At 47.5% G+C, this 26,138-nt stretch overlaps 1 protein-coding gene, 1 long non-coding RNA gene and 1 pseudogene across 7 annotated transcripts in view; 1 reads left to right on the top strand and 2 right to left on the bottom strand.

The window, feature by feature from the left end:
- The window catches only part of PTPN3 (protein tyrosine phosphatase non-receptor type 3), a 106,438-nt gene extending 93,310 nt beyond the window's left edge, over positions 1-13,128 (bottom strand). For 2 of the 6 annotated variants that reach the window (XM_045562531.1, XM_045562535.1), the window contains exon 1: positions 12,513-12,602. Coding sequence is in view for 2 of the 6 variants with exons in the window: in XM_045562530.1 (XP_045418486.1) it covers positions 7,837-7,867 (31 nt within the window). In the remaining 4 variants the exon portion in view is untranslated. Of the gene's footprint in view, positions 1-7,836; positions 7,869-12,512; positions 12,603-13,101 lie in introns of those variants that run through there. The other 4 variants (XM_045562532.1, XM_045562530.1, XM_045562534.1 and 1 more) reach the window with 4 other exon arrangements.
- A 151-nt stretch (positions 13,129-13,279) lies between these two features.
- Positions 13,280-14,153, bottom strand: LOC123645966. The gene is made up of 3 exons (XR_006737746.1): positions 13,789-14,153; positions 13,584-13,681; positions 13,280-13,424 (listed from the first exon to the last, which is right to left on the bottom strand). It is a non-coding gene; the product is annotated as an uncharacterized LOC123645966 (long non-coding RNA).
- Positions 14,154-25,688: 11,535 nt separating this feature from the next.
- LOC123645964 lies at positions 25,689-26,084 on the top strand (annotated as a pseudogene).
- Positions 26,085-26,138: the final 54 nt, after the last annotated feature.

Below are 26,138 nucleotides of genomic sequence, written 5' to 3'. Positions count from 1 at the left end.
GCTGTCTGTCTGGGTAATGAGCATGTGCCACTGTGTCATCATGGACTCTTAACACGACCTTGTAAGGTGGAGACACTGTTGTCATTCCAGTGTGGAGATGAGGAAATTGAGACTGAGGAGACTTGGCCAGGGCCACAGAGCGAGTGGGGCTTCCAGTGATGCTCCCAGGCCTACAGCCTGCACTAAGAGGCAGCCCCGAGCACTGCAGCCCGGCGGCCCTACAGAGCCGACTCTGTGGGGAGGGAGGACATCTGCAACTGAGGTGAGGACCAGTCATTTGGCTGGCACCCAGAAGCGAAGGGGAAAGTAGTGGAGAACAAGTGGGAGAGGCAGGCAGAGGCCAGATCCAGAACCTCTTCAATGACGCACTGAAGAGCTCAGGCTTAGAGGCGACAGGAAGGTAAGGAAGTTTTTGGAGCAGGCTGGACAAGTCAGCAGCACCCTCCTGAGACCCATCCCGTCCGTCACCCCCATGAACCCGATTCGTCAGCACCTGGGACTTGCTTCTCTGACCCTCCCGACTTGGCCATGGGCTCCACCTCCTGCCGGCTGGTCCCCCGCAGTCCTCAGCCCCCCATGACCCCCCTGCTGGGCCAGGCCAAAGCCCAGCTCAGGGGCAACCCCCACCAGCAGCTTCCCACAGCTGGTTCCTCAACAGCAGGGCCTTAGTAAGAGTCGCACAAGGTCCAGCTGCCAGATCTGCTCCCTCTTCTCCCATGACTGGCAGCCCCTTCCCCAGAAAAGCTCCCTTTCCACTATCTTCCCACCTCAAATCACCAGTTTCCACATTCATCTCCTCCCTCCCCTCCCGCCAATGTAGTGAGAAGTTCCTCCCCCCCAAACATACCACAGGCCCTGGGTCCTAGGGGACAATGCTGAGCAGGACAGCACCTCTGCCCTGGAGAAGGGAGGGAGCCCCTTTACAGGGAAAACCTTCTCATGACCCACTGCCACACATCTGCGCACCTGGACCTATTTAGCGACTCTTGGGAAAACTGAAGCCTTGCCTAGTCTTTGAAAATTCTTTCAACAGCAAATAATCACTGCAACACGACTCTGCCTTTATGACTGAAAACATTTAAGATTAGCTTTACATAAAACAGAAAACATTACAATTATAACACAATATCCAGGCATGGTGCCACGAGCCTGTAGTCACAGTTATGCGGGAGGCTGAAGCAAGAGGATCGCTTGAGCCCAGGAGTTTGAGTACAGCCAGGTCAACATGGTGACACCCCACCTCTAAAACAAACAAAAATTATAAGACAAAACTTAGGAATTCTCACACGGTGAATAGAGTGCAGATAGGTCCGTAGGACTTTGTCAAGCTGATCTTGGCTAGAGCCCAGCTACCCAACATGCGGCCATTTCGGCATCACCTGGGAGCTTGTTGGAAACGCAGAATATAGGGTCCAGCCCAGGCCCTGAATGTGCACCAGCATTTTAACACTGACGCTTGGGAAGCCTGGCTTAGAGCCTGCAGTTTGTGGGATTGAGGGGAAGACAGGGGAAAGCAAGGCCCAGACAGGGCAGGGTTGTGCAGAGCCGCAGAGGATGAGGGGGTCTTACACGCTTTTTGATGAAGGTTTTCTTTCTGGTAGCGTGTGGAGGAGGTGCAGGCGAGAGGGGCTCACTGGTGGCAGTAAGCAAAGGCACATGGGAGAAGCGTGTGAACTAACCCAGTTTTGGGGTGGGGGGGGAGAAAAAGGAGTGGGCCAGAGGACAGGTTTCTGAGGCATGAAGGCTAGAATTTGTCCAGCGCAGATGTGGGGATGAGTGAAGAGTGGCCTTGGGTTTCTAAACTGGAAGGCTGTGCCATGCGTGGAGAGTGCATTTTTAAGACAGAAGGTGATGAGCTCTGGTTGGGGACGCAGAGGAGGGACCTGGGGGCACCCATGGGGAGACGTGCAGACATGACATACACAGGACAGGAAATGCCTCGAGATGACCCGGCTGGAGACACAGCCCTGCAAGCCCCTGGCGGTGGGATTAGGTGAGATCACCCGAGAAGGCCTGCAGGAAAATAAGAGCAGAGGACAGAGGGAACAGACAGCAGAGGATGGGCCAACATGGGCTGGGGAGAGGAACATCCAGAAGCCCTGGAGGAAGAGACAGAATGGGCCGCGTTGTGAGAGCAAGAGCAGTGCTGGTCCACTGCAGGTGTTGATGAGGATGGACTGCACTATAAATGCCTAAACAGCCTACTGGAGGTCGCCAGTTCCCTTTGATCAAAAGTATGTTTCCACACATCCATGCTCACAGCAGCATTATTCACAACAGCCAAAAGGTAGAAGCAACCCAAGTGTCCATCAGCAGATGAATGCATAAAAAGTACTGTAAACATACAATGGAATGGTGTTTTAAAAGGAAAAAAATTCTGGCACACGCTACAACATGGATGAACCTTGAAGACATCATGCAAAGCAAAATGTTCGAGTCACGAAAGGACAAATACTGTACGACTCCACTTACACGAAGTACTTAAAGTACTCAAACTCATAGCGCTAGACACAGAATGGCGCTTGCCAGGGGTTGGGGGAGGGAGCACGGGGAGTTTACATTTAATGGGTACAGAGTGTTAGCATTTTGAGATGAAAAGAGTTCCACGGATGGATGGTGGTGATGCTTGTGCAACAGTGTGAATGTACTTAATGCCACTGAGCTGTACTCTTAAAAATGGCTAAGATGGGAAATTTTGTTACGTGTACTTCACAATTTAAAAGAACTAAATGTCATTCCTTTATTGTAATTACAGAAAACCTGAACTCCTGGAATTTCTGCATCAAGAGAGGTGAGAGCAAATGTCTTTCGGTTATCACGGACATTCCTCCAGGAGGCTTGGCAGCGAGTGGGAAGGGAGAAATCAGGTGGTGACCTGAAGGTGGGCCTGGCTCCGAGGAGGCGATGAGAGGTGAATGGAGCCAGGACACTCATCTGTCTCAGACTGGAGGAAAGGAAGAAAGGAGAGGAGCCCAAAAATGCAGACGAGAGGGTGAAGGTGAGGAGGCTCCCACGGATGGCCTGGGCATCCCAGGGCAACAGGTGGAGGTGGTGGGGTCACCTGGTGAGGTGAGGACACCAGGGAGGACAGAAGGGTCAGGTGGAGGGAGGGTGCAGAGCAGGAAGGGTTCAGCTGGCTGCAAAGCACAGCGCACTTATCGTTAACTATCGCTAAAGCTGGGGCAGTGGTCCTCAAAGGGTGGTCCCTGGTCTTTGCATCCATGGCGTCACCTGAGAGCTTGTTAGAAATGCAAAATTTCCAGCCTCACCAGACCGTCTAATTCAGACCAACAGAATCACAAACTCTGGGAGCAGGGACCAGCAGCCTGTGTTTTAACCAGCCCTTCAGGTGCAGGTGATTCTGATGTGCTAAAGTTTGAGAAACACCACTACAGAATGTAGACATTCAATGGAAGGTTCACATCATCATTTTTATATGAAAATAAGCAAACAAACAAACCAAAGGCAGCCTAGCAACTTCTATATAGAGAAACTGAGCAACAAATGCGTAAGTGCTTCAATGCCAATACGACTTATTTCTGTAGTCAGAAAAATGCCTAACGGTATTAACAAAATAATAGAAATACATGGCCCAGCAAATAAACTGCCTTGGATGAGATGTAGAAAACACACCCGAGATCTGAGGGCTGGAAAACATAAGACATGGGTGCCAGTTCCTGCTCTGCCACGATTGTGTGCCCTTGAGTATGCCATGTCCCTTGCAGGGCCGCTATAAGAAGAGGGAACAGACAAAGGTTTCTCCAGTTCTGACACTGTGTGCCACAATCTGTCCTGTAAAAAATGACCCCCAAACTAAATGCTTTTACGTAGCTGTGCCTAGAATAAAAAAGAACATTTTTAAGCAGTAAAATCTATAGCACAGCAAACCAGAAAACCTTTCCAATGTTCAGTAGTACTAGGATCTTGCATTCTAAGAACTAGAACAGTTCTGAACTGTTTTTTTCCATTAATGCTGTTGATGCCTAGAGTTATAAAAACATTGTTGCACTGGACAATGTTCTTGAAGTCCACATGACTGGGTTACTTCCCAGAAAATAGCTCCAGATCTTCACATTTTCATCCTATAATACTTTCTAATCCAGGAAGGCAAGGTTTGTGTTTTCTTCTAGGCAGAAAATGAGCTTAAGAACCAGGTATACGGATCCCAGTGCCTGACCCCCTGACCCGAGCATCTGGGCATTTGATATGATGAATCTAGGCTTCCTGATAAATGGCCCTGTAGTGACCTTGTTACCAGAATCCCTAGACGCTGGTCTCCTGCCTGGTTTCTCTGCATCCAAGTCCCTGTCTGCACCTACCAGCCATCCAATGCCCATCCTCCTGTGCCTGGGTCCCCAATGCCACCTGCTTCCCTGCCTCTGCCAAAGGTCATGATCTTAGATCTAGGGCTGGAAGAGGGAAGTGGGTAATGCTACAGGAAGGAGAGGTAGAAGTGTGAGTGCTAGAGGACAGGAGAAGATGAAGTCTAGGGTGACGCTGGCCTCCTGCCATACCTTGCTCACAGACCCTGGCCCTTAAATTCTATTAGAAATTGGCAGTGGCAAGCACAGCTGGCTTGTTTGTCCCCTTGTGCATCTATCATAAACCTTGTCTCTGCTGCTCCATCCAGCCTGGGTATGTAAGTGGGGTCCCAGGCTCTGCTAGTCCCTGTGGCAGGGAGGTGCATGGTGAGGCCGGGGCTGAAAAAGGCTGAGTGGCAGGAGCACAGTGGGGGAGGTGCACAGCATGGCAGGTGCAACCACACAGGTGTGAGGCCACAAACTTTGGGCCTGCGGGCCACGGAAGGAGACTCGTTTAGTCTTTATTAAGTTTTCCACCCTGGCACTGATCTCAACCTCAAAGTCACACTCGGGTAGGGTGACCACATGTCTCGAATTGCCCAGGGAAGTCCTGGTTGAGGCCTCTGGCTCAGATGCTTTTTTTTTCCTTTTGAGACAGTCTCGCTCTGTTGCCCGGGCTAGAGTGCCGTGGCATCAGCCTCCCTCACAGCAACCTCTAACTCCTGGGTTCAAGTGATCCTCTTGCCTCAGCCTCCCAAATAGCTGGGACTACAGGCCTACACTACCAGGCCCAGCTAATTTTTTTCTATTTTTAGTAGAGACGGAGTCTCGCTCTTGCTCAGGCTGGTCTCGAACTCCTGAGCTCAAGAGATCCTTCTGCCTCGGCCTCCGAGAATGCTAGGATTACAGGCATGAGCCAGCCACTGAGCCCAGCTAGACACAGTTATTAATAGCATCCCCTTTCATTCTCAAAATGTTCTGGTTTGGATGATAAATTCTAGTCGCCTTATCCTTGGGCTCCTAGGCTTCTGAAATTAGAGCCGCAGTTAGAGAAGACTGCTCAGGGTTGGCAGGGGCCCCCAGGGTGAGTCTTACCCCTCATCAAATGTTCCATTTGCCTCTCCAACATCCCTGCCAAGCCATCATCCGGCATCTGCTTGTATACCTGCAGGGACAGCAGGCTCACTATCTTATGAGAAAGCCTCTTGTTGGAGGAAAGCTTTGGTATAAAAATAGGATTCAAATCTAGGTACAGTAGGATTGCAATTAAATAACAACATCCCTCAGCAAGGAAAGGTGTGGTGGTGGAGGGGAGGGAAACTAGAAAACCTGCTGGCTTTCTCCTTCCATCTCACCTTCTCATTCAACAAATATTTACTGAGTGCATCTGATGGTCCAGGCACCATACTTGGTGCTGGGGTACACAATGGGGAGTTAAAACAGATCCAAATTGAGAGGTCAAGGACATGAAGGACAAAGAAAGGCTGAGGAACTGTTCTAGTTTAAAAGAGACTAAAGAGACATGACAACTGCATGCAATGCATGATCAGAGATTTTCTTTGCTACAAAAAGTACATCACTGAGACAGCTGGCAAAACTTAAGGTCTATAGATTAGGTAATAGTGTTGTGTCAATATTAATGTATTGATTCTAAAATTTGTATTGCAGTTATGTAAGAGAATGTCATTGCTTTTAGGAAAGATACTAAGGAAGTAAATTTGGAGGGAAGGATGAGTCTATAAATGATCCCCAAATGGTTCAAAAAAATATATAAGACACAAAAGTATAAAATAAATATGATAAAATGATAATATTTGGGGAATCTGAATAAAGAGTATATAGGAGTTCTTTGTTCTATTCTTCCAACTTTCCTACAAGTCTGAATTAGGTCAAAATAAAAAGGTAAAAGAAAAAAATAAAGCTTAGAGAAAGTTAAAAAAAAAAAAAAAGACCCTGTCTTCACAGGGTTTACACTGTAGCTGGGAGACAGCTACTAATACAAATAATTACACCAATTAACCACAGAACTGCCACTATGAAAGTGCTGTAAACAAGAGAGATCCAGGGGCATGAACGTTTATAGCAACAGTTTAACCTGTATCAGGAAGGTGAGGGAAGGGACCTGCAATCACGGAGCTGAGGCCCAAAGGACGAGTTACCCAGGGAGGTGGGGAAGAAGGTTCCAGGCCCTCATAGCCCCTGCAGCAGGAAGGAGCACAGTAAGACCAGAGCTGGGAAGAGCATGGAGCCAAAACATGAAAATTGGGCCTGTGGAGATGCCACAGAGATTGGTTTTGTCTTTACTCTGAGAGCAATAGGAAGTGCTTGTTAGACCCCTTTGGCTGCAGAGTAGAGACCCCACTGGAAGGGGAGAGGACATGCGGAGTCCATGGCAGTGTGGACAGCTGCCTCCCTGAGAAGCATCATGCATGATGCTTCCTCTGCTCCCTGACACCTTCGTCTTCTACACCAATCATGTGCGCATTTGATAACCTGGGGAAGAATCTGGGGCCAGCAAAGTGGGTAAGACTGGGCTCAGGTGGCCACCGTACCCTCTCCAGGCCCACCAGTGGTTAGTGGTCAAAAGACAGTTGGTGGAGCAGGTGGCCGCCTTGCTCATGAAGAACTTCTGGTCTAGCCCTGGAGGCTGATTCAGCTGAGGGAGGCTGCATGCAGGGGCCGGGTCTTCACCCTCACTCCCAAGTCAAGTGCCTCTCATCAACACAGCATCCAGCCAGCCACGGCCCCTGCGTGGTCCTGGAGGCTGCCTCTTGGAACATCCCTGCAGTCCTGAGAACCAGGACCTGTGGCCCTGACTAAGGAGGGGGCCCTCATCCCCCACAGTGACCCTCAGCACTGAGTGCTGGCCAAAGCACTTGCCTGGAGGCCAGAGGTCTGACCACAAAGCAAGGGAAGGCTTTTCTGTGCCTAGTTTTGCCTCAGTGGATTTTCAGTTATTAGCTCATTTAAAACAGTTAATTTAAAGGAGACAGGTTCTATTACAATCCATGTTTTACAGTATGGAAGATGAGTATATAAATTGGGTCATTCTTGTCGTACCCAACTAAGTAAGAGTCAAGAGGCCAAGGGGGTGGAGAGGGAAACACTCAGGGCACATAATATTGCTCCAAAAATATAATTATCTGCAAGTCTGATTGCTACAACTGCCTGTTACAACCTCAAACCAAGTTTTATCTAGCAAATACTGAAACAACCTGCTGCAACTCTAAGACTATTTTTACCTACTACCTATCACTCAGCAACAGAGCCTGCCAGCTCCCAAAAGCATCTCTGGTGCCAATGAACTTTCTTTCAGAACAATATGTAACATTTCTCTTTCTAATAAAACTCCCAAGCTTCTCTTTGTTCTTTGGACATACCAAAGACCACCAATGCCCCAAATTACAATTCTTGCTTTCCAAATAAAATGTTCTTAATTTAGAGATTTCTCTCTAATATTTTATTTGATTCTGACAACAGGTAAATAATTTGTCTAGGGACAGACCTGGGTTCAGGTCTCTGCTGTACTACTTACGAGCACTGTGCCCTTCAGGCAGTCGCTTCATCTCTCTGAGCCTCAGTGTTCTCACCGCATCTGTAAAATGGGGCTGGTATGAATTAGCAAGATTCTGAGGCTAAAAAGTATCATTTGTTCCCTACTGAAGCTCCAAGAGGCTCAGTACAGAAAATTCACTCCAAACTACATACTGCTTAAACATTTACTAAAAGCTTATGTACCCTAACAGTAAATCATGGGACCTGAATTTTCCAGGACTATCCCAATTTCAAATCCTCTGTCCTAACTTTCCACATAAACCATCAAAATGTCTCAAAAATTCCACTCTCTCAGTATCCAAACACCTCCCAGCCCTCCTCTTGCACAAAGCAGCAGCACAGACACATTTTTTTTTTCCAGACTACAGATCCCAATCTTTGGTTCAGCAGAGCCCTGCTGGCCCCGAAGGAAACAAGGTCAGGAAGAAAAACCCGTGGCAGTCAGCACTCCAACTGGGATGCTTCCCGGTACATCGATGTAAATGCAGCCTGGGGAAGCTGCACCATGACTGGGACACCACCCACAAAGGGACACACGCTGGGAGATGAGATCTTCCCTTACCTACCTACCAAGTGACTGGTACTCAGGGAGGCAGCATGGCCAGAGGCTTGCTGTGAGGATTCAATGAATAAGTTAACATTCGGAAAGCACTCAGAACAGTGCATGGCAGCCAACAAGTACCAGTGCTTAGTAATTAAAGCCAGAGGTGTCCCTGGCAGAAGTTGCTCCTGCCTCAAAGACAATCCAGAGGCAGTGCCCCCATCCAGGGAAAACAAGGAGAACAGGCATTTTCCCCTGGGCTAGGTGAGGCCTGGCCCTTGCTTGTACAGAGAAGGAGGAGTACCCTAACCAGAAGAGCTGGGCCCTGTATTAGTGAAAGTCAAGAGGCTGGACTTTGGGAAGAGTCACCACGCCCACAATCCACAAGGTCTCTTCATGCCTCTGTGCCTTTGCTCCTTCTGTTCTGTCTGCCCTGACTGCCATTGTCTTCCACCTTCAAAGCTAAATTCACATGTCAACTACTCTCCACTGTGCTTCCTGATGCCTGTGAGAATGAATGGCTGCCTCCGCTTGTGTCTCTTGCACCTGGTTTAATCCTCTTTTAAAGCAATTATTGGATGGATGGAGACACACACACACACATACATACACACACACACACACACACACACACACACGTCACTGTCTTCCCAACTCCACCATGAATCCTTCCACGGCAGGAGTTCAGCTTTCATCTCTGTATCCCTATGGCCTGACACATAGTAGAGACTCAATTAATGTCCAAATCTGCTGTTAAATCTGTTCTCACAGCTGAGCTTGAATTAACAAGTTAATGTGGAGGCAGAAGGAGGCTTCAGGTGCACACACAGCAGATCTGTAGATGCAAGATCTCTGGGTCTTAGAACCACGGCCAGATCGGATTTCAGCCAGGGGCCTACCAAGCACTCCTCAGCCAGAGGAAAAAAGACACCTGAAAGATCAGAGCCTGAGGTCGCCTGGACCCAGCCAAGAGCAGTGAGGACACTGATATGGTCCCATCCCGTCTCTATTAGAGTTGGTAAGAAGAGCCGATGCTTGGGAAGGCTGCCCCATTCCCACCAGCCCATCCAGGCCAGAGTAAGTGCTGAGTGCCTGTGGCGTTCAAGCCTTTGCCTCAGACCCTGGGAAGAGATGAGGAGGGATCAGCTCTGCTTTCCAGGAACTCACTGTCTGGTAGAAGAAAGGTGCGCTCTCCCGGGGAAAGATGAAGGGACCATAAACTGCTGGTCCCCTTCCAACTACCACAGACCCTGAGGGCTGTGGGGGAGGTGGGGTGCCATGTCTTCTTGCTCCCTCCAATCCCCAAAGCTGAGCCCCTCTGGTAGGTTCTGTCTGTCCTAGAAAACAGTATCCCATGTGCCTGGACCTGTACTTCAGAAGGTAACGATCAGTCACCTCTTGCTCCTGGTCCCACTTTTCCTCTGCTAGCTCAGTCTCATCTGCAGGGAGCGGGGTTTGGCAGCAACACTGTAATTAAACAATGTATGTGAAACCTTCCAGTTCACAATCAATAAATAATCCTGGATCTGCCCTCAACCCCCTGAGGCCAATTACCATCTTGGAACCCCAACTTTTTTCAGGGGTAAGATTTGTCTCTGACCGGGTCCCTGAGACCTGAATGAGAATGTTAAAAGCTACCAGAGTACCGGCTATATGACAAAAGGTGAAATGAGAACTCAGAGACTTGAGTGGGCATGCAGTGTGGGCATGAATTTGCCTCTGTGGTACCTTGGGCTCTTTCCCCTGTCCCAAGCTGTCCCTGAGGACCCACCATGCAACTGGCCTGGTTATCACCTGCCCTTCCCTGCAGGGAAGTTCATCCAGGCACCCTGGATTCGCTGGGGTTCACTGGCCTACTCAGCATCCCCATACAGAAGCAGTTAAGTAAGTGCTTGCTGAATGGAATGCCTTTAGTAACTTGACCTTTTACATTCCCCAGCTAATGTCTAATTTGCATATACGAATCCCTTTTAGGAGATAGCAAATCACCAGAGACAATGCAGGATCAATACAGAGTATTAGGCACGTTTATTCTATTCTAATTCTCTGCAAATTGGTATTCCATTAACCATATGTGGGATTTATGGGAGCTCGCTATAAACTAGAATATTTAACTAGAATGGCCTACTCTGTCAGATAATAAATAGCTTACTGTTGTTAATTTTCAACCAGTCAATCCCAGAAAGGTTTCCAGCTTCCAATATGCTTTACATCTCGATTTAATGATCAGGAAAGTTATCTATTTCAAAGTCTCCATACAACAAAGAGCAGCTTGATGCAGGGGAGCAAAAAAAAAAAAAAAAAAAAAAAAAACGACATGCCCTCAAAACCAGAAGACGTGGGTTACATCCCAGCCACACCACAGACTGTGTAATCAGCTGCTCAAAGCCTGGATTTTCTTATCTGTAAAATGGGAGTAACATCAGCCTCACAGGGAAGCTGTAAAAATTAAATGAGATGATACATGGTGCATGTACTCTGCACAGTTCTATAAGGCTATGCCAAGGTTATTATCATAAAACACAAGATGAAATCTCAAACTACTCAGGCTAATGACAGAAAGCAAGGATTATCTAAATCAGTGGTTCTAAAAGGGAGAGGCTGGGGACATTTTGCCTCCCAGGGGGTATGTGCCAATGTCTGGTGCCATTTCTGGTTGGCACAAGTGAGGGGGGAAAGGGATTGCTACTGGAATCAACTGAGTATAGACCAAGAGTACTACAATGCACAGGACAGCCCCCACAAAGAAAAATCATCAAGTGCCAAATGTCAACAGTGTGAGGTTGAGAAACCCTGATCAAAATAATCACTTAAAGTGGGGTTGGGAGCTTTTTAGAACAGAAATTTTCCTAACCAGGCCTTAATTTCTCGAATCATCTGCTTAAACATTTGCAAGATGGATCATCTTGCAAAACAGCTCTTTTGTAAGTGAAGCCAAACTGCCAACTTTTGGAGTTTCTGAATGTATAAAACTGCTTTTAAAGAAGATGCTCTCTGATTACAATTCGACTAAATTGTTTTTCCAAAGCCCTTGACTTCAGCAGCAGTTCTCCTGGGCAGAGACAGGGTCTGTCACTCCGCGGCTAGGCCTCTGAAGATGCTTTCCTAATTCTAATTTCCTGGTGAAATGGGAGCCACGAGGGTCTCTAAACGAATTAAATTCACATCACGCCAACTGCTTGCTTGCTTTGTGCCGGGAACGGTGCCAAACACCTCCACATAATTTATCCCACTTAATCCACTCAACAACCCAGCGAGGTGGGCATTATTACCGGCTGTTTGCAAGGGAGGAAACTGAGGATCAGAGAGGTTAAACAACTCGCCCAAGGTCACCAGCTGGCCAAAGGGGAGCACAACTTGAACGGAGGTCTCCAGTTTCCAAGTCACAAGCTCTTTCCACCACCTCGGAAAACCCAGGTGTCAAGTTGTCTCAACTTCCCATTAATTTTTAAGGCAACCGCAACTTCTCAGTAAGTTCAGGTGGCTGAAAAATGGGAATTTCCGGGGGGCTGGGCGCTCTCACATACACTCCCCCACGGCAGCTGTCTCACCGCAGGTACCTGATAAATCATTCCATATCGCCCGCGGAACGGGGAGGATTTATTGGCTCTGGAGTTTGTGCCAGGCCCAGGAAATGCCTTCTTTGAAAGCCGAGAGGCGGATTCGCCCAGGGTGCTGGGCTCTGGCCGCCTAGCTTGGCTTGCTCCCCGCGGGCTGTGCGCCCCCTCGGCGCCGGGAGCCGGGGTCGCGGCGGCGCGGGACCCACCGGGGGCGCCGGCCGCACGAGCTCCGCGCGCTGCGCCCGCCCCTGGCCGGCCGGAGCGCACGCCCACGCTCCGCCGCCACCGCGTCCCGGCCGCCCGCCCGCCCGGGCCGAACCGCACCCAGCCCGGCCAGCGCCCTCCCGCCCCGGCCCCGCCAGGTGAGCGCGGCGGGGCGCCCCCTCCCCGCCCCGACGTGGTGCGGGGACCCCGGGACCGCCGCGCCCGCCAGCCTGCCCGCGCGTCCGCCGCGCGCCCGGGGGACGGTGGGGGCGGGGCGGTGCTGAGCGCGACCCGGGCCCCCGGCCGCCCAAAGCCCTGCCCACGGCCCGCCGGGGTCGCACCGGCCAGTACCTGCAGCATCCGGCGGCGCGGGGCGCCCAGGTAGGTCGCGCGTGCGGGCGGCGCGGAAGCTCGCTCGCGGCGCGACCTGGCCGCCGTCTGAGCATGCCCAGTGCCGCCCGCGGGCGGCTCCCGCCGGCCGGGCTGGCCGCGACGGGCCCGCGCGCCAGGCGGGGGGCGGGCTCCCGGGGCCGGCCTGCCGGGCGCTCCCGCCCCCGCCCCAGGCAGGCGCGCCCCGACGCGTCCCCTGGGCCACCGGGGCTCTCCTGCCGAGCTCCGGGCAAGCCCCGAGTTCCCTCGCGCGTACGTGCAGACATTCGCTCCTTAACTATTTTCTGGGCACCTACTGTGTGCCAGGCCCTCAGTGTGTGCCATGTCTTTCATGCCTAGGAAAGACAAGCTATCGGCGCACAGCGAGTCTTAGAAATTAAGAGGAGGCTTGCACGACGGGTCAGTGGTTGAGCTGGGGTCCTGCTGACTCCCAGTCTAGTGCTCGTCTCTCTGCACTAGCACGCTTCCCGGGTTAGTCCCTCTTCCCACGGCTCATGGGGCCCCCTACCCGATCTGTGTTCCTGCATTCCTGTTACACCTCATCTCATACCTGTCTTCCTGTAGCCCCGTGAGCACCTTTCTGTCCATCAAACACTCAGAACTTAGCCTCAGGACGTTTGCGCATGCCTTTCCCTCTGTGTGGGACGTCCTTGTCCCTCTTTTCACGTGGCTGGCGCCTTCTCATTGTACATGTGTCCCCTCCTCGGAGACGCCTTCCCTGACCACCTTCCTAAGTTAGCCCTCAGCTCCTGGCCGCTCCCCATGTACTTTCTTTTCTTCGTAGCATTTATCACTGTTTATCCATTCAACAAATACTTATTGAGCGCCTACTCCGATTCTTCCCGCGTGGTGAGCAGACAAAAATCCTGTCCCCTGGTGGAGTTCGGGGGAAGAGAGACAGGCAACAGATAAACAGCAAATTAGCAAACTATGTAGTATGGTAGGAAGAGATAAGTTCTACAAAGGGAAAAAGAGCAGGGTGGGGAGGCTTGGGGGTGGTGGTGCACAGTGAATTCTCAATGAAGCGGTCACCTCGGGCTCTGGAGCTGATGGGCGGTCTGATCCGGTGGTCAGATCGGGTGACTCTAAGGTGATATTTCAGGCACGCAGATACATGAGGAAGAGCATTCCTGGCAGAGGGAACAGCCAACGCAAAGGCTGAAAGCTTAGGGAATGTCAAAGAGGGCAGAGAAGCAGAGGAGATCGGGAACTGTGGCTTTTCCTTCGATTTGCTTACTTCTTACGCTGTATTTCCCTCCGGAATGTCAGCTCTGGAGCTGTGACCCAGCACCCACAACAGGCTTGGCACACAGTAGGTACTCCAAACCTGTTTGCTGAATGAATATGTGAACGAAGGGATGGACAGAGGGCTGGAGCCCTCCGCCCGGACCTGAGTGCCCGAGGTCCGAGGGGTCGGTCGGCCCAGGGACGTACGGAGGCCCTGGCAGTACCTCACTTCGGTTCTTGTCCCCAAAGTCACACGTCCCGGGGCAGCGCCACCACAGCGGGCGCCGCCCGGGCGTCGCGTCGGGCGGAATTCCGACCCGGCCCCGGAGTCCCTGGGGCAGGATCGCCCGCGCCCCGCCCGGCCGGGGCCTCGGGTCGCCGGCAAAACCCGGAGCCTCGGCGCCGGCCCAGCACCATTCGGCGGACGGGCGGGGCGCGCACTGGGCATGCTCGGAGCCGGGCGGGGCCCGAGCTCCCGGAAGGAGGAGCCCCCTGGAGGGGCAGGCGATGCCCCCCGCAGGTCTCCACCCGCCCTCCGCTGCCCGCGGGCCCGCCGTTTCTGTCTCCTCGCTGGGGACCTGGTGGCATTTTTTTTTTTTCAAAGCAGAGTGGGAAAACTTGGAATTCAGAATCCGTGGACAGCATGCTCTGTCCTTTCCTGGGTGCTGTGTGATCTGGAACAAGCTCCTTACCCTCTCTGTGCCTCAAATTATCAGGAAGACCTACGCTTCGATCTGGGCTGCGTGTGGAGATAGAATGAAATCAAGAACATGAACGTTTAGAACATGTGAACGTTTAGAAAGGCATGAAGAAGATAAATCTATAAAAGAAAAGAAAAAAGTAATATATAACGTATAACAACATCTAAAGAAATAAAATAAAATTAAAAAAAGAACATGGATGTGTTTAGGCCACCTTAAAGATTTATTTCTCGAGTGCCTACGTCAATCATCCGTTACCCTCATACCAATTTGCCAACTGCGGAGATGAGGAAATCGAGATTAATGGACATGTCAATAGAGTATATCACTTTGCTGTCCCCTAGACCGAAACCACCTTTTCTCTGCTCACAGTCAACAGTCATTATCTTAAACAATGTCCTAAAAATCTAGCTAGAAATATCCATCCACCTAAGGGAAAAGACCTAAATATTTTAAAAATCATGCATTTCAAATAGCCGTAACAGAAACAGCAACAAAATGAAAGAATATTCCCCAAATTGGAAACAAACTAAATACTCAACAATAGAAGAATGATTAATTAGGCTAGGGTATATTAGTTGAAATAATAACTATTTTACAGTAGTGCGTCAGAAAGACCATGTTGCAACAGGGAAAACTTATGGTACAATGTTAGATGAAAAAAAGCTGAAAACAACTAAATTGTGTAAAGACGATGTTGACACATTCAGTAGGACTAGAAGGCAATATATTTTAATAGTAAAATGTAAATAGTCTACTGTGGGGGTGGTAGTAGGGTTGGTTGGTTGGGTTTTTTAAAGTTTATTAATGTCACAATACTGTGTTTGCAATAATAAACATTTAAAAGATCACATTAAAAATTCTTGTTTGGTGTAAGTCTTGTAATAATAATAACTACTATTATCAAACTCAAGTGTGATCAATTTTATACATATTCTCTCTTTAATCCTTACAATCACCCTACAGAGTGGGTGTTTTCAGCTGTGGTTTACAGAAAATATTCTAGAAGCTGTTCACAGCTGGAAACAGCGTTAGAATTTGAACACAAGTCAGTCTGGTCTCAAAGCCGGGGTGTTAGGTTTTACGATACACTGCCTCTCTATGTAGTAGCTTACCAGGTATCGATGAAAAGAGAAGCCACATATCATTTCATTTTGTGGCTTTTTTGCCTTATTTTCTCTACCCTTTGATGTGTTTGTAGCCTACAGATTACCTTTGAATGTTCTGGTCTCCTGTTCCTTTTTTTATTCTTGGGGCCAAAATGTTAAAGTCCATCCTTTTAAGCTGTTGCACCTGGAGTGACATCATGTTATTTATTATCAGCAATGATACTTGATCTTATATCATAAGCTCCCAAACCATATGTAAATGGGACTTTTGGATGGACACGTAATCTTCATCTAGGGTTAAACCCAGCCAAGTCTAGAGCAAATTAAGGCCCAGTGGGAATACAGGTGTACCGAGTCCCGGATAGGCCAGACCAGAGAGGACCTGCATTGATTACTGTCCCTGGGCAATAATTTTGGAGGCAGGGTCACAACATGATGGAACCACATGATCCATGGACTGCTCAGGACTTTGCTGTGATGAAAAGATGTAGAGCCGACAGTCCTGATGATGTTTGCTGGGAGAAAGCCAGGGCTGTAAGAGCAACCAGAGTCCCCCTGCTTTTCATAATATATATATAAAAAATAGTCAACTCTCTCTTAGTGCTGGTAAACTGTACTTGGCTCAGAAATCCAGAAGCCACTAACAACAACAACAACAAACCAAACAGGGTCATTTCATTGGAGAGGAAGAGGAGCTAAAAACTGAATATACATCACAGGTAATGGACTAAATTCATACAAGTTAAGAGAAACAAGAGATGAGCAACTGGACACAGTTATTAGTAGCGTTCCCAGAAGCTGCCATTTGGGCAGAAAATCTGGTGCCAGGCGCTGCACACAGGCAATTGGCTGGGGAAATTTATAGGCAGAGTTTCCTGGAAGACTCAGTGAGGGTTGTCATTCACAAGACTCAGGAAGTCTGCACCACTTGTACTGCTTCAGTGATTTACAAGGCAGGGCTCCCAGCTGAGATGCTAATGCTTATCAATTATTTGTGCTGTTAATGTGAGCTCACAAAGGGCCCAAGAACCTATAAATGCATGGGCAAGTAGTACTGTTATAATGACATAAAAAGAATATGATGTAAAATTATATGCATGGTATGGCCTCAACTATAGGCATTACTAGGTTGAACCCACAAAATTGCCATTTTGTGGGTCAAAATGGTTGAACATTGGCAACTTCCTATATTTCAATTTAATACATACATAGAAAAGACTGGAAAGAACTGCACCAAAATATTATGTCCCAGTATTGCATTTATGGGCAGAGAAGCAAGCTACAGAAGTTAACTTTTACAAATCAGGAATTTCAAGTCTTTGGGCCTCTATTTCTTTGTATGTCTTTATATTGTAGTTCCCTAAATCTTATTTTACAATAAGCATGTTTCTTTTATTATCTGGAAAAATGAAAGAAATTTAAAAGTTGGTAAGCTGAAGAAAATGATATAAAGGGAGGAAAATTGACTACTCTGGAATTGCACAAAAAAGGGAGAGTCTCCTTCCGTGGAGGGTGAAGCCCACCCTGCATGGTGACAAAGAGGAGTCACCAGCGGTGGCAGATGTTAACAAGATGTCTGTTCCCGGCCCAGGAGTGAGAAAGCCATCAGTCAGGAGCATGCTAGAGAAATGTTAGTCAAACTTCAGGACCCCTCATCCCCTGAGCCTGTGTTCTTGGAGTTCCTGGCTTTCATGGATCTCACTCTGAGCAACACAAACTTTTTTTTTTTTTTTTTTTTGAGACAGAGTCTCACTCTGTTGCCTGGGCTAGAGTGACATAGAGTCAGCCTAGCTCACAGCAACCTCAAACTCCTGGGCTTAAGGGATCCTACTGCCTCAGCCTCCCGGGTAGCTGGGACTACAGGCATGCGCCACCATGCCCAGCTAATTTTTTCTATATATATTTTTAGTTGTCCATGTAATTTCTTTCTATTTTTTTAGTAGAGACGGGGTCTCACTCTTGCTCAGGCTGGTCTCGAACTCCTGAGCTCAAACGATCCTCCTGCCTTGGCCTCCCAGACTGCTAAGATTACAGGCATGAGCCACTGCGCCCGGCCGCAACACAAACATTTAAACCTCACATTTTATCCATTGAAAAGTGTCTTTCCATTGCAAATTATCACCTGCAAAAGATGAGTTTTGTCTGTAAAATTGAGAAACGAATTTAGTGTGTGAGTACAAGGGCAGCGATGAGGTGATTGTTGGCAATGAGGCATTAGAACATTGATTCATCAGATATTTATTAAGCACCTACTGTGTGTCAGGCACTACTCTGAGAGCTGGGGAGACATGCGTGAACAAAACAAACAGAAATCCCTGCTCTCGTGCTGGGTGCCCTCTCATGGAGCTACAGGGAACAATAGACATTATAAGTAAATGAATTGTAGAGAGAACAGGGTAAAGGTAATGGGGGTGGGGGAGGGGAGTTGCAATTTTAAATAGGATTAAGAAACTTAATCACTTAAGCAAACACTTAAGCAAAGACCTGAAGGAGATGAGGGAGTTGTTCATGCAGATCTGTGGAGGAAGAATTCTTCTGGGCAGAGAAAAGAACCAGAGCCAAGGCCCTTGAGGGAGCACATCTAGCGTAGGGAGGCTGGTGGGCAAGGGGGAAAGCCACAGGGGATGGAGCCAGGGAGGTGTGGGGGCCAGAACCTGGACGCTGGAACCTGGGGGCCCTCCCCTCATTCCCCAGCCCCAGGAAGGACTCAGTGTTTCTGTCTGAGCTAGACCTATTGGCTGCCAAATGTGCTTGTCAGCACATCAAAAGGTAAATGCTCTCCCTTTAGATGGTCACTTGATGCCAACTTGATGGTAAACACAGGTTCAAATAAGGGAACCGATATCATGTGGCAGCCTTCTGCTATAAGGGAGTTGGCCAGGTGACCCAGGTTATGCATATATTTTTAATATTATCATAGAAATGGAAAGATAATATTGATTATCTCAGAGGATTCTCAGACCTTCTAGAACACTTATGTGAACCCTCAGGGATACCAGGAGTTTGAAAAATGCTCTTCTAGAGCACATGTTTTTGGAACTGACAGAGGACTAAATCATAATAGACTCACAGACCACCACAGAGATTTGCTGTCACATGGGAGAACAGACATGTAAATCCAGGGACTTTGAGGTCCTGTTCTGGAAACTCAAAGCATTGAGGATGCTTCCATCAGCAAAAGGCTGAGACCACAGAGACGTGCAGAGAATGGATTGGCATCCTGAACTGTGGCTGACTGTGTTTAAACAACTTGGCCTTCCCTGAAAAGGGGTGGTGTCATCTTACAAAACCCAGAGAGCATGGGTTTGTCAAGAGTCTCTAAGCCCCACCTTCAAAGTTCATATACAGAAAACAGAATGAGAGAGAGAGAAAAACACCCAGGAAACGTAGAATGGTCATACAGTTGTCATGACTTCGAAAAACCAGCAGTGGTGTAGGACATACTCAGTAATCCCTAACAGAAGATTCTAGGGAAGAGGGTCAGGAATAACACCGAAGGCAGTGTTTCTCAAAGTGTGATCCAGGAACCATGTATACTAAGATCACCTTGGGGGAAGAAGTCATTGTGGAAAAGCAGACTTCTGGCCTTAGCCCAGACCTTCTGAATCTCTGGGTGTGAAACCCAGGAAGCTGCATTTTATAATTTACTGTAAGAACGTTATTCACAATGAAGTTTTATAACTTCTGTCCTATGGCCTCCAATAAATGGACACCGAGAACATAGTCTGAGTAATAAACGAAGAGGATGGGGAATTCTACCAAGAGATAATGGTCTTGTAGGTTATCACTGATGCTTAGATGGATGGGACCGAGGATCAAAGCATCAGCTTCTTAAAGGAGGTGCACATAGAAAGGGGTAGAAGGAGAGAGCAGAGGAGAGGGAGAGAGGGCATCCCCTACAGGCACATAGGGACCCTCAGCCGGTAGGCTCTCTGCCCTTGACCTTGGGTTTCTGACATCATCCATCACGCTCTCCTGGGGCCAGGAGCAAGCTAACCATGGGACTGGAGAGGAGGCAGTAATAGGGATAGTAGTAGTGGTGGTGATGTTTGCTAAGAGGAGTGGACCTTAAAATAAACACATCAAAGTATGCAGGATACACACAAAACTGAAATTGGAAAGGTCATCATCTTCCTAAGAGGAACTGGATGAGTAGGACAGGGGAGAGGGATGGAAGTTTACTTTTCGCCATAAACATTTTGGTACCTTCTGAATTTTCTACTATGTGATATACAACTATTTACAAATAAAGAACTTCTCTCTGGAAAAAAAGTAATAAAGTATGCATAATTTTTTTTCAAAATTATTTTGTTTTCCATTTTGGCTCCCTTTAAATTTTGCTGACCAAGTGCAAAGCCCAGGTTTCTTGACAAGTCAAGGCTCTCACTGCGACCAAGGCACAATGGTGTGCACACCCTGCTTGAGAGAACTCTCACTCCTGTTGGAAATTCACATGGCTGAGGGATGGAACCGAAAAGAGAGGTTTTGGATGAGGATCAAAGAGAGAGAAGAACAATTTCAGTGACCTCTGGATCAGGAATGATGCTTTTCTGACACAGTTGGTAACAAAATGGCCAGAGCAGTGAGACGGAAAATTTCAACTGCCCAGGCCGCCTCTACCGGAAGTCACGCCCATAAAAAGCCGATCATCTGAAAACCTGCTCTTGCTTGGCTTACCATTTCATTCCTGAGAAGCTGGAAACCTGTCCTGGGCCCAGGAGAACACTGTGCTCCCAACTGCTGGTGACAGTGCCAGAACGGGCCATGCTGTTCAGCCTGCCCAGTGCTCCGGTGCTTCTAGTGTTGCAGGGATGACACGCCACAGGATTTCCTCAACTGTTCCCTGGCGTCCTGCTAGGATGGCTTTTTCATTTTTTCCATGGTACACACAGTCAGTGCCTCACAGTCCAAACAGACTGTCCCGCGATGCCTCTGTAAACATGAGTCACATGCGAAGTTAAAGGAATCCGTGTTCAGCCAGGACGGCAGAGATCCTAAGGCACATCATCTTCACGTCAGGGGCGTGGGTTGACAAGGGTTATGGGATATCCTGCCCAGATGCCTGAGCAAAGCTCAGGGACTCACTTGGCGCAGCAGTCACCAAGACCTGCACGGATACTGCTCTTCCTCACCCCTAACTGCCCCTTCCAGGGTGAAGTTCTCCAGCTATCGTGTCAGAAAACATTGCTCTTTCCCCGCTTCTTCACCTTCGTCAGCTTCTCTCAGTTTGATGCCACCGCTTTGCCACTCTTGGTCATCCCAGCCCAGGCACAGGCATAAACCCTTCTTGCTTCCCCTTGAAGAATGAAGGCCACCCATGTTGACCTCCCGAAACAACTCATTCACCATCCCTGCCTGCTGAAATCCTGTTTAAAGTTGATCTTGGCAGCTACCTCTTGCCAGATTATTTCTGCTGGTTATGAGCTTTCTAATCTCTGCACCGTAGGATATTTGGTCTGTTCTTCTTTTATGCTTTTCATCACATTTTGACTTACACTTAGTTATTAATGTGTGTGCCACTGTTAGCAGACTCTTAGAAAATCCCCTGAAAGATCTACCTGATGCCACATGATCTGTGACTATTATTTCTAATCAAAGTATGTAAAGGGCTATGAGCCAAAAAATTGCTTGTCTTTCTGTAGTGAGCAAGAAAAGTTATGTTACATCTAAAGGTCCTTTGTCAAAAAGCCTTCCAAAAATTTTTTTTTTGCTAGCTTGATAGTCAACCAATAGAAAAGAGATACAGATAGATGTAGAGAAATGTGTCCAACAGTGTCCCAAATAAGATGTAATTAATCTGTGATTGGATATCACTAGGCACTCTCAATTTCTTGCCTATGTGAAACAATTAAAGGAATTAGGATGTCCACCTTAACATCTGTTCCCGAGAGTGACCTAGTTGAGCTGTCAGGTCTACAGGTGAAGGGCACATTCCTTTGTTGTCTACCTGCATTGCTGAGTGAGCTAATTCCAAACCAGCTCTGGGGCCCATGAGCTCCAGTAGACAGAAAGACTGGGAATGACAGAGTCAGTAAAATCTCTCAGAGAAATTATCAGGAATTAAGGGGAGGCTGAAACCTTTTTGGTGTCTCATGGTTTTGATTTCATTGCAATCTAGAATCACAGGCAGTACAGTCTCAACCATGGAGGCTGCCCCAATTTTGTCAGCCTCTGTGACAATATTTTATCATCACACTATGGGGTAAATATTAATATATTGAGGGCAACCTTCATATCTCTCTCAATCTTGCACACTCTGGCAGGGGTGGGGAACCTGTAGCCTTCTGATTTCAAGACTGTTCTTTTTTAAGCACCAAAGGAGGCAAGAAAAGCTTCATCATTCTCAGCTGGACCCCTTTTAATGAAAGGATTTGTTCTGTAAAATTTGGATTCAGTCAAAAGGCTGCACTTAAGGACCTAGAAGGCCACATGTGGCCTTAAGGCTGCAGGTTCCCCACCCTCCCCACGTTATAGACAATTGAGCAAGTCTGCTCCCCTAACTGTGGACTCTTTCAAATCTTTTCTTCTTATGCTGGTAGCCTGGAGAGAATCTGGTACTTACTAAGAGTGTGATGAGTGACTGAATTAGCTGAAATCGGATTACCTCGTTGATATGCCCATGTCGGGCCAAGTCCCTTGACTTACTAAGGCCAGTGTATTATTTTCCATCACACTTGGTTCAGTGATATTAAGAAAATGTACATAATACTAGTACATATTTCAAATGCCAATTCACATGAGGGAATAATTTCCTGACAGTATTATCTAGATTCTTCTCAAGTTCCCTGGGTTGAGGTCAGTCTTTGTAGTTCATGTTGGGTTCCTGACCCAAACACAGTCTGTGCCAGTTATGGAAAGAGAAAAAAAAATCAATTTTCCATGGTTTGGATAAAGAGGGGACCGTGGGAACATGTATAGCTCTGTCTCTAGTTCTGGTAAAGTCGTTGAAAACCCAACCCAGCCTGGCTGTCCTGTGTACCCACACGGAAATGGGGATACGTGATAGTCGAGCAGGAGGAAATGGAGTGAGAGGAAATGGACCCATTTTGCAAAGCTGCTTTGGCACATAGAGCAGAGGGAAGTATTCGTCCTATTCAGGAGGGAAAACATCTCTTTAGCTATTTATTAAGAAACGCTGATATAATCTTGAAAACTGTGCTACATAAGGAAAAAATATGGACCCGATCTAATTGAAGAAAAAATTCAAATGCAGATAAAAACTTATGAACAGAAATGAGTCATTACAGCACTGCTGATAATTGTTAAAAATATGAAGTAAGCAACTGAATGAATATAAAATAGTAAGTCTTATTATGACATACCTCAAAATTATTTTATGAAGAGATTGTAATGACATGGGAAACTGCTAACAATATATTTTGGATGACAAGTATAAGAAAGACATAAAGCTGTATTCGCAGCACAACTATGTAAAGAAAAACATTTGTGCACATAAAAAAGTCTGAAAGAAAATGCACTAAAAGGCTTAAAAACAGTTATTTCTAGGTAATGCTATGATTAGTGATTTTAATTTTCTTTTTTATAGTTTTTGAAACTTCTGCAACATACAAGCAGTGCTTCAAAAATCAGAAAGAAACATTAAAAAAAATCTATGTAACCAATAGCAAACATGAAACTTCAAATTTACTCTCAGGAGCAAATATATAAAATATATGGGAGAATATTATTATATCAGGGTGATTATAGAGATGATGACAGGAATTTCATGACTCTCCTATGGGAGGTTTAACCAGGGTATCAAAGATATCCACAGGGTCCTCATCTCCTTTGTACTAGCTCTGCTTGCAGTCCTGCTGAGTCCTAGAATCTCCATGAGTAGGGATGCTATGAGCCATGAATGTGCTTTGCAAGATAACTGGATTCCTTCAATTAGGAATTTAAACTAGAGAACAAAGCAGGGGAAAGGTGAGAATATACACAAAGAGATCCCAGTAGCAAGAGGCAGTCAGAGTAACTGTGATATTTAATAGAATTCTAGGACTCCCAAAGAAGTGACCCTCTGGTGTCCACACGCCTGTGAGTTTCCCTCCCATGCTAAGGTTGAGCATAGCCACGTGACTTGATTTTGCCAATGGGGCATCAGTGAACATGACAGGTAGATATTTGATGGGCATTTGCACATTGGAGTTGGCTCTCTTGGAACACTGAGACCACCATGCCATTAATAAGCCTGGGATTAACAGCTTCATGGAGCAGGGTCTAGCCATGCCAGGTTTATCTCAGCTGAACCCAGAGCAGACCAGCAGGACCACTCAGCCAATGCATTGAATCATGAGAAATGAAAAAAAGATCATTGTCATTTTTCAGCCACTAAGTTGTAGGAGTAGTTTGTTACCAGCAATGGATAACTAAGGCAGTCACAGCAGGATTTCCTGCTGCTGAGGCTAAGCCTTGAACCCCCACATTATTTTAAGGTAGTGATTCTCAAAACCTAGCATTCAAACAGCTGAGGCAGGATGCACATGTCTTTAGGGGAGGGACGTTGTTGGTCTTATTCACCATGACATCCCTGCTCCTGGAATGGCATTTACCACATAGCAAGACCTTAAGAAATACTTACAAATAAATGAACAAATGAATATTGGGAGTTTAAGACATAGATTCTGGGGTCCATTTCTGGAGATCCTGATTTGGTAGATGTTGCCGAGGTCCAGGGAACTGCACCTGAGTGATGCTGAGGCAGGTAGCTTAGGGACCACATTTTTGTCATCAGAGCCTCAAATTATCCTTGCAACCCAAAGAGGCCAATTGACTAATTTTCCATCTGGCCATGTATCAGAATTACCTGGGGAGCTTCTTACAGTACTAGTTCCTGATCCTCACTCCTGACCTACCAAATCTGAAAATCCCTAGAGGTGGAGACTCACAGTCCATATTATTAAGAAGCTCCTGGGTGAACCTGATGCAGCTGCTCCGCAGATTGGAAGGCGTTTGGAAACAACCAGCCCAACCAATCCAAGTCTCTACAAGGCATTTGGCATTGTCATACTAATCTTCAGGCCTTTTGAAAAAAGGATTTCATTTTGACTGCAAGGAGTGTTTGTTAGGGACTCCTTGTAAGTCTCAGTGTCTCATCTGTCAAACAGATGTTGGTAACACCTGCCTCCTGAATGCTTATGAGGACTAAATGAGGTAAGGCATATGATCGTGCACTGCAACTGGAAACACCATGCACGGGATTCTTAAGACTTTAATCATCGGTATATCATGCAGGGGATTAAAATAGTTTATCCATTTTTAGGTAATCAGTCAGGATGCATTATGAGGTACCTTGCCCTTCCTAAGGCACAAAGAGCCAGGTCTTTGAGATCCCTACACAAAATGTTTCAGGGAGGAGAAACCCCGGACACATTTCTCGTTCCTTAACATGGTGTGCAACTGTCTGCACCACCTGGACCCTGCATCACCTTGTCCTCTCCTCTCCCTGGCCCTTCTTCCTCCCTCCTCCTGCCCCTACGTGTCAGTCCTTCGAAGACACTAATGCAGGGTGCTAGTTCGCCTCTTCCGCTAGCCCTGGCCCAGCCTGTGCAATATGTTAATATTTGGAATGATCTTTATTCTTGTCCGTCCCACCCACTTGGCCCTTTCCTGAAGCTTCGGTGTCTGTTACTGTCTCCCACGCTCTGTCAGATGGAATTGACCAGCTCCTGTTTTGAACCCCACCTAGACATTTATCCAGACCCCTGTACCACTTGGTTGCACTTACCTAAGTTCTTAACTCTCCCCCTTCCCCACTGAGGCCAGGCTCCTCGAGGGCAAGGACTTTTCCTTACTCATCCTGTGTCTCTAGCCATGAGGACAGTGCCTGACCCAGAGGATGGATGGATAAATATTTGTTGATGGAGTGTATGAAAGTTAGAGGTCATCTTTGGTGGGTTGAAACTTCTGAAGAAAGTTGCTCACTCCTGGAAGTGGTCACGTGCCTCTCTGATGCTGACTTCCTGCTGTCAGCCTTTGTCCTTTTCTCTTCTCTGTGCAGAGACGTATGAGAATCAAACAACTTGAGTCAGCTGTGACTCGAGCAGGACTGCAATTGGGGCTTGTTCTCCCCGAGGGGCCGCAAGAGGGAAGGATTGGCCATGTCATCCTTGATCAGAAGAGTGATCAGCACTGCGAAAGCCCCGAGGGCCACTGGCCCCTAGAGTCACGCTGTATTAGTCAGACAGGAATGTTTACATTTCAGGACAGATAGACATGGACCTGTCAAGTGGACAGCTTGTGCCAGTAGGGGTAGCAGAAGAGGCTAAACAAGCTCTTAAAAACATGGGTGAAATTCTGAAAGCTGCAGCCTGTGACTTCTCTAATGTGGTAACAACAACTGTTTTCCTGGCTGACATAAAAGACATCTACAAACAGTATTTCAAGAATAATTTTCCTGCAAGAGCTGCTTACCAGGTTGCTGCTCTGCCCAAGGAGGGAGAACTGAAATTGAAGCAGTAGCTGTCCAAGGGCCTTTCACAATAACATTACTATAAGTGGGCCCAGTGTTTAGTCTGGGATTTTTAACATCTTAATTTTTACAGCTGATG

Source organism: Lemur catta, chromosome 10 (genome assembly GCF_020740605.2).
Source record: "Lemur catta isolate mLemCat1 chromosome 10, mLemCat1.pri, whole genome shotgun sequence".
NCBI lineage: Eukaryota > Metazoa > Chordata > Mammalia > Primates > Lemuridae > Lemur > Lemur catta.
The sequence above is the reverse complement of the archived record's forward strand: the minus strand, read 5'-3'. Positions and strand labels throughout refer to the sequence as shown.